Source organism: Scyliorhinus canicula, chromosome 8 (assembly GCF_902713615.1).
Source record: "Scyliorhinus canicula chromosome 8, sScyCan1.1, whole genome shotgun sequence".
Taxonomy (NCBI): Eukaryota; Metazoa; Chordata; class Chondrichthyes; order Carcharhiniformes; family Scyliorhinidae; genus Scyliorhinus; species Scyliorhinus canicula.
Genome location: NC_052153.1, coordinates 150,489,052 through 150,497,963, shown reverse-complemented (window position 1 = coordinate 150,497,963; position 8,912 = coordinate 150,489,052). Strand labels below are relative to the sequence as shown.

The 8,912-nt window shown below is 43.2% G+C and overlaps 1 protein-coding gene across 5 annotated transcripts in view; it reads right to left on the bottom strand.

Moving 5' to 3' along the window:
* Positions 1-1,310: 1,310 nt before the first annotated feature.
* The window catches only part of LOC119970583 (isocitrate dehydrogenase [NADP], mitochondrial-like), an 81,016-nt gene continuing 73,414 nt past the window's right edge, over positions 1,311-8,912 (bottom strand). For all 5 annotated transcript variants that reach the window (XM_038805424.1, XM_038805426.1, XM_038805429.1 and 2 more), the window contains 3 exons: positions 6,359-6,456; positions 5,383-5,475; positions 1,311-2,004 (listed from right to left, as the gene is read on the bottom strand). In XM_038805424.1, coding sequence (XP_038661352.1) covers positions 1,920-2,004; positions 5,383-5,475; positions 6,359-6,456 — 276 coding nt within the window. In that variant the 3' untranslated portion in view covers positions 1,311-1,919. The remainder of the gene's footprint in view (positions 2,005-5,382; positions 5,476-6,358; positions 6,457-8,912) is intronic.

Below are 8,912 nucleotides of genomic sequence, written 5' to 3'. Positions count from 1 at the left end.
ACTCTCCTGCTCTATGCCAGCAACCTCTAACCGTTGGACACTAAGCACAGTCAATCCACCTAACCTGCACATCTTTGAACTGTGGGAGGAAACTAGAGCACCTGGAGGAAACCCACGCAGACACGGGGAGAATGTACCAACTCGACTCAGACAGTCACTCAAGAATCAAACCCTGGTCCCTGCCGCTGTGAGGCACCAGTGCTAACCATATCTTCACCTATCATTTCTGATGATGAGCAAGAGGGGTAGCAGCACCAATTCCAACTGCACCAGCAGCAGAAGGAGCGACAACAGCGACAGCTGCCTTCTCCTCGGCCTCATGCCTCTGCACAGGACAAAGGGGATGGACACCAAAGTCAGCAGAAGGCGGCAAGACATCCAAACTGCAGAGTATTTACTCTCTCAATATATTTGAGCCTCAGTGCCTCAGGTTTTCACAGCAGATCACTGAGAACATCTGTAGCCTCGTGGAGCAAGACTTCCTTCCCATTGGGTCAGGTGGCCACACATTGCTGGTGGTCAATAAGGCAACTGTAACTGTAGGGCCAGACCCGAGGTCTATCTCTCACCCAGGTTGCATGTTCACTTCTCCTGCAAGCAGAGGAAGCAGAGTTATTGAGTGGCAATATTGGCTTGTGTTGATAGCAGAGAAAGACACCATTTGTGGAGGGTGACTGGGAGGCAAGGGCAATAGGCTGAGGGTGAGTATTATCAGATGAAGGTGCCTCTAAAGAGGGATGAGTGGAGCTAAAAATATGCTGTTCTGAGGAGATGTGTGCAGGAAAATGCTAGGAGAGTCAGAGTATGGGGTTTGGCATCTGATATTGTACCGTCACTCAATCTCCCTACCCTCCTGAGGCCCTGGATCCTCCGGGTGCTTAGTCTCCAAGATAGAGGGCTCAAACACCTGTTGTTTACTTTCCCCATGCCTGTTTGGTTGGAGAGGTCGTCGCTCTCTATTCCTACGGCTGCTGCAGCCTCAAAAGGCCACGTTCAGATCAGTCTTTCAAGCGTCACAATCCTTTGAAGCAGAAATCCTTCCTTGGATAGAATTGGTCCACCAACAGGAGATTCCAACTGGTTCTCGATCCACTCATCAGCCTGTCTTTTGGCAGGTACCATCAGTTCTGCTCGCTATCTTTGCCATGCAGCCATTATTTTCTATAACCACAATGACTTGTTAGGAGCAGTTTAATTTCCCTTAATATTATCATCATTCATTACAAAGGGGCTGGAGATTTTAGCATAATTACTGCAAGTCCATTTTGTTTCACTCTCCCCACCGAGGCACAAAAAGAGTCATTATGATATTTAAAATGAATTGCCAGCATTTTAGGAATTTTATTATAAAGGCTGTCATTTTATATTGAGGTATACCATGCAGAGAGCAGCTTTTCACACATTTGCACCTCTTTTTACAGATATTCCGGTCTGTAACTCTAGCCTATCTGATCCGGGAAGGGTTAAAATGGTATTAAAGAGCAGCACGGTTTCCAAAAAAAGTATTTTCATTTATAAAACTTTCTTTTTTAATCAAAAGGCGTAAAGTACAAAGTTTCAATGGTTACTGAGCAGTTTCTATTGGCATAAAGAGAAGTTGCAATCGGCTCACTTCTGCGTTACAGGTAACAGGTTCTGTGACCGCATGAAACCATTAGTTGTTTTTGCATTAAAACTGCTGCTGCAAAGGAAAGAATTGAGGGCAGTTGAAATTAAACATTTTTTCAATATAAAATAAAACCCATGTTCAAATAAACATACAACAGTGATGACGAACAAGGCTTCATCCCAAATCAAAGCAAATCTTATTGTCCGAGAAAACTAACGTCTTCGTGCCTTAAATCTGCATCACAAAATAACATTGACGAACAGGCATCCTGGAATGAATTCTGAAGGTTCTTCATTGTTCTTGGTCCTTTTCAATGGCTCAACTTGTTGTCCAAGTTTTCCTTGATGGCATCAAGAAATTCTTCAGTGTACACATAGTGCTGCCCTGGTTTCACACTAGCCACGGAGGAAATGACAGAATGTTAGTGGAAACAGGTTTTCAGCATTCAGTTCCTTTTCAGCTCAGGCATAAACAACAGAGTTTGATCTTTCAACCATACCCAGTTTGAACTGGTGCTTATTGCCCTGTAGCATAACTATTCCAACTAACTACTCCCCGCAGCAGGCATGAATACTTGAGCAATTTTAAAGCAGGAAATCAGAACGAAGGGGTGAAGCATGGCATTTGGGCTTAATTTAGTAATTTTCCCAAATAAAAAACAATTCTGGTTTGTCACTACCTTAAATGTGTTACATAATTTGAGTGCAAACCTAACTGTTTACCGGTGTTCTTCATAAAATACTTGATTTTTACTTAGTTTTTTGCCTGACTCCTTTGGCACTGTGGATGCAGATGAATTTTGTAACTAACTTTCTTTGTCACCAACATTGCCTTGTTAGTTATTCATTCATCATTGCTACTATTTGCTACTTCACATTTGCTTACATTTAGCATTCGATATTTAATTGATTATTGATTGGGACTATTACCTAATTCTTGCCCCCCGATACATGATGTTTTACAGTGCACTGCATAGGAAGCCACACTGCAGGGTGTGATACCGTTGAGAGGTACAAGGACTATAGATTTGCACTGTATGCAAAACATTTAATTATATAGATAGTTCCTCAAGCGAGTAAACAGCATAAAATATGGTAAAATTATCAAAGAAATAAAGGTTGCAGATTTGGACATCAATACATCCTTGGGTCGGGCAGCACGGTGGCACAGTGGTTAGCATTGCTGCCTACGGCGCTGAGGACCCGGGTTCGAATCCCGGCCCTGGGTCACTGTCCGTGTGGAGTTTGCACATTCTTCTAAGTGGTCTTAGCAATTTGCATTCTGGAGTTTTGCCACACTGCCCAGCATCTAATAATACAGTAGTGTAGCATAGTCCACCAGCCTTCAATTTCAGAGCATTACTCACAATACTCTCCACTTATATAACATATTTATCCCACCAAAGGAAGGTCAATATGTGGCACAACATACAACTTAATCAAAGTCCTCAAGCACTTTGTAACAATGGTATGCACAAAAAGGAAATGGGAAGAGGTCATTCAAATCAATTACGATGAACTCTTTGGAATATTGAATCTCCCAGTATGACATTAAATTGTATTTGACACAGCCCTAATGTTTTACTGTACTTAGAAGAGTACCGCAAACATTTATCGATCAAAGGACATTTTTCCCAATAGCACATTTAAAAGTACATTTCACAAATGTCCTTTGGGTTCCCAACCCTGAAGATTGGTGTACTTTGAAATAGTAATCTACGTTTCCATATTGATATACAATTTTATAATTTAAGCTATTTTGATATATTCCCCTATCTTATTCTCTTTCTCATCTATAAAACTTAAGACTCTTTCCTTTTCTCACAGTTCTTTCCTTTTTCTGAACTCTTTCGAATTCCAATATTGTGGTGCAGTGCCCAAAATGACATTATATTAATTGTTGTTGGATCTATGTTTTGTAAAACATCATTACTTATAATCTTAAATTTTACTTTTAGGTGGAATTGCCTAGTGCGGTAGCGTGGCCCCCTTTAGGGGATAGGCTTGACAGACCACATGACCAGCTCGGGGCCAATCTCGTGGGAACATGCCAACCCTGACCAATAGGGAGTTTGCGCAGGGCTGTGGGAGCAACACCCCGGGTAGTGTGGACCCCAGAGCCAAAGTGGTTAGATCTGTTATTTTGTATTCTGTGCCTGTTACCTATCTGCCTTTGCCTTTGACCAATAAACCCCTTGTTAACTACTGGAAGCCTCTAACGTATATCTCGAGCCACCACACAATCTACTCGTTTCTATAAAATTATTTTGTTGCATTCATTGTCCCCAGAGTCGAGAACAATGTCGTTGCCATTACTGTCAGGTCCCATTCACTCCTTACTAGAGATTTGTCATCAGTTCCTGACACAAAGAACAGGTGCACGCAATAGCACCAAATCCGAGCGGGCAGCACGGTAGTACAAGTGGATAGCACAGCGGCTTCACAGCGCCAGGGTCCCAGGTTCGATTCCCTGCTGGGTCACTGTTTGTGCGGAGTCTGCAAGTTCTCCCAGTGTCTGCGTGGGTTTCCTCTGGGTGCTACGGTTTCCTCCCACAGTCCAAAGACGTGCTGGTTAGGTGGATTGGCCATGATAAATTGTCCTTAGTGGCCAAAAAGGTCAGGAGGGGTTATTGGGTTACGGGGATAGGGTGGAAGTGAGGCCTTAAGAAGGTCGGTGCAGACTCAATGGGCCAAATGGCCTCCTTCTGCATTGTATGTTCTATGTACTATGTACATGTGATGGGGAAAACCTGTACTGCTGAATCTGCCAATCTGTGTGTCAACAATAAATTTAGATTTTAGGACATTCTATTCCCCAACATAAATGTTTCTGAATATAGTGAATTGTTATGGCCCCAACACAGGTTTTTTGGGTGGCAAGTTAGCAGTGTGGTTTGCACAGTTGCTTCACAGCGCCAGAGACCTGGGTTCGATTCCCCGGCTTGGATCAGTGTCTGCGCAGAGTCTGCACATTCTCCCCATGTCTGCGTGGTTTCCTCTGGGTGCTCTATTTTCCTCCCACAAGTCCCGAAAGATGTGCTGTTCGGTAATTTGGACTTTCTGAATTCTCCCTCTGTGTACCCTAAAAGGTGCTGTCGTGTGGCGACTAGGGGCTTTTCACAGTAACTTCATTGCAGTGTTAACGTAAGCCTACTTGTGACAATAAAGATTATTATTATTTTTGTAGGACACCATTGGTCGCATCCTGCTGATTGAAGTACCTGCCCAATAATTTTCCTTCAATTCAATAAGCTTCAACCCCAGTTAACTGTCTTTTAGCATTAGGAGGAACTTCTTCACCCAAAGGGTTGTGAATCTATGGAATTCCTTGCCCAGTGAAGCAGTTGAGGCTCCTTCATTACATGTTTTTAAGGTAAAGACAGATAGTTTTTTGAAGAATAAAGGGATTAAGGGTTATGGTGTTCGGGCCGGAAAGTGGAGCTGAGTCCACAAAAGATCAGCCATGATCTCATTGAATGGCGGAGCAGGCTTGAGGGGCCAGATGGCCTACTCCTGCTCCTAGTTCTTATGATCAAATGCCTTCTGGAATCTACATCAAAGAATAGTCATGGTCGTTGCCTGATTAGGAATAATTGATCTTATGAGCTCTACTAAACCTCTAATGAGTCTTCCCTCATTCTTGTTCTAAATAACCCCTCACTTGAAATCTTTCTTTTGATTTCTCTGCTGTTAGTTTAGACCGTAGCTTTTTAAACTGATTTGTGGATTTAGGATTGATTGCATTTTTATGTTATTAAAACATTTTGAACTTACTTCTGTAGCCCATGAATACAGGCTGCCAGGTCCTTTGTCATGATGCCGCTCTCCACGGTTTCTACACACACCAGCTCCAGGATATCAGCAAACCTTGGAGAAGCATTAAGAACCAGAAAATTCTATCACAATGCAATAACAACATAATTCTTCAACAAGCCATGTCACAAGAGTGGGAACAATTGGGTTTGTGGCCATAGCTCTCTGATAGAAAATCCAGTCTCTGCGGTGGACTCGGGAAAATGTACTGAAGCAGACCACATACTTTCTTATATAGTGGGAAGAGCAAAGGGTGAGGCAATCCCACTGGACTGTTCCTCTCAGATGCAGCTCCAGCAAAGGCCAGGCTATCTTGGACAGAACTTGTCACTGGGTTTGAAGTGACCTCTTAGCAGTTGAATGCAACACAAAATCCCCGTAAATGATGAAGAGAGGCGTTTAATGGTATAAATAAGGAAGGATTGAGTTTGGACAAAGAAACATTGTTATAGTATATGCAGGATTTTTAAAATCGTGACGGTATTGATATCTGAAGGGAAAGCAGCTCAACCTGCACAGGACACCTGAAACACCTGTGAACCTAGGCAGGAAGTTTAACAAATCTGGGGACACATCACAGTTGAGTCACATGATGTCCATACACAAGCACTTTCCAGAATGGGTCACTGAAGTGATCAGAAACCAGAACCATAGCCCCAAATGATAAAGTTCCTGACCCAGAGGTTCTACTTTCATTAATTAAAAAAACTGGAACGAGCACTCAGAACTACCGTAAGCATAAAATCCACACTTCTGAAATTTGACGCTGAATGAAAGCTCCCCTCGGTTGTTCAATATTGGAGCAGAATTGAACCATTATAGCTCTCTAGATGAAACATTCAGGGACCAGTTAGTGTAATATTCTGTGCAGTCATGGTCATTCTTTAAGCTTTTGGGCATTCTCAACACATTGCTTTGAAAATCAGAAAAGACTCACTGTTTAAGTTGCTGACTGTCATCGAGTTTTGCCCTGTGCGCTAGCCCTCGGGTCCAGGCAAAGATACTGGCGATCGGGTTTGTGCTAGTGGCTTTGCCCTGGTTTTAGAACAAGACAAAAAAAACACAACGATTTAAAGTCACAGTATGGCGTGTTGAGCGTAGTCAGGGTTGATAATTTATAACTAAGCTGTGATTGACCAAATGTTTGTGCAAAATTCACACATATATCAGAGCTTCCCAAACTATGGGTTACAACCCTCAATGGGGTCGCAATTTGATAATTTAGGGTCGAGAGCTCGTAAACAGCAAAACTGCCCGGACTGAATGCTAACAGCTTGCGAGGCCCCTTTAAATCCCCATTTTTTTATTTTTTAAAAGCCTGTATAATGGTAGTTTTTTTTTAAAAACACTGCAGTTTAAACATTTGACTGTCATAAATCCCCTCTTCACTCTCACAAAACCAACACTATCCCCAACACACCGCAACCTGGCTCTCATGGCAATTTTCAAACCTCAAGATGGGGTCACAGAGGGTAAACATTTGGAAAGCACTGACATACATGCTTGTCAATCACAGGTCACATCGCACAAAGGCTCAGACCAAACTAAAGCAGGACTGGGAGATTGAATAGGGACAACAGATATTATTTAACATTTTACAGTCATACATTCCTAACTTTATTTTTATATATTCCACTAGAAATGCCGATATACTGGATACTGCATATGTAAACTTGTCCTGCTGTAATTATACCTGCCTGCCAATGGTGGGGCGCCCCCACTGGAAGCAGAATAAAATTACAAGCTGATAAATTTCCATTATATTTCCATCAGAATTTGTGTCTGTGTTTGAATTTTGTTTGGTAACATTCCTGTGAAACACCTGGAGACCTAGTACTATGTTTAAAGTGGTAATAAAGTGCCAGCTTGTGTTTAAATAGAATCCTGGAGAATAATAAGCACATTATGGAGTTGCAGGTGGTGTGTACAGCACTGTCCTTCACACATATACTTTGTGTAGAAGACTGTAACACAAGTGGAGCAGAACAATGGTACAGCTGCAGAATGGTAGAGATGGAGATTCAGTCCTGCGCATCTTAACAACTAACCTCACACATATCTACTGATGAAATGCTAACAGTTTAGTAACACTCAGGAAAAGGCCACCTTTTGGAAAGGGGGGGGGGGTTAGTTACCAGCAGCACTCTGCAAGTCAGTTGTATGCCTGCTTTCTCTGTAAATTATCCCACTCAGAAAGGATACATGTCCATTAAGCATCCATGGAGTAAAATGATAACGACAAAAGAAATGGGAAATAAGGGAATTAACAGGAATGACCCTTAAGAGTATATCGAGGCTTCCACTAGGCTACACCAGCAACAAACAGGCCACTCACAAAATTGTTACCTTTAAGATGGGGACATATCACAACGCCAAGGACTCGGGTTCAATTGCGGCCTTTGGTGACTGTGTGGAGTTTGCACTTTGTCCCAGTGTCTGCGTGGGTTTCCCCCAGGTGCTCCAGTTTGCTCCCATAGTCCAAAGATGTGCAAATTAGGTGGATTGGCCATGATAAAATTGCCCGTTAGTGCCAAGGGATGTGCAGGTTAGGTGGGGTTAGGGGGATAGGGTGGGGGAGTGGGTCTAGAAAGGATGCTCTTTCAGAGGGTCGGTGCAATTTCGATGGGCTGAATGAACATAAGAACTAGGAGCAGGAGTAGCCCATCTGGCCCCTCGAGCCTGCTCCGCCATTCAATGAGATCATGGCTGATCTTTTGTGGACTCAGCTCCACTTTCCAGCCCGAACACCATAACCCTTAATCCCTTTATTCTTCAAAAAACTATCTATCTTTATCTTAAAAACATTTAATGAAGGAGCCACAACTGCTTCACTGGGCAAGGAATTCCATAGATTCACAACCCTTTGGGTGAAGAAGTTCCTCCTAAACTCAGTCCTAAATCTACTTCCCCTTACTTTGAGGCTATGTCCCCTAGTTCTGCTTTCACCCGCCAGTGGAAACAACCTGCCTGCATCTATCCTATCTATTCCCTTCATAATTTTATATGTTTCTATAAGATTCCCCCTCATCCTTCTAAATTCCAACGTGTATAGTCCCAGTCTACTCAATGGGCAACACGGTAGCATAGTGGTTAGCACAATTTCTTCACAGCTCCAGGGTCCCAGGTTCGATTCCTGGCTTGGATCACTGTCTGTGATGAGTCTGCACGTTCTCCCCGTGTGTGCGTGGGTTTCCTCCGGGTGCTCCGGTTTCCTCCCACAGTCCAAAGGTGTGCAGGTTAAGTAGATTGGCCATGCTAAATTGTCCTCAGTGTCCAAAATTGCCCTTTGTGTTGGGTGGGGTTACTGGGTTATGGGGATAGGGTAGGGGTGTGGGCTTGGGTTGGGTGCTCTTTCCAAGAGCCAGTGCAGACTCGATGGGCCGAATGGCCTCCTTCTGCACTGCAAATTCTACGTAAACCTCTCCTCGTAATTCAACCCCTTCAGATCTGGGATTAACCTCTTGAATCTCCTCTGCACACCCTCCAGCGCC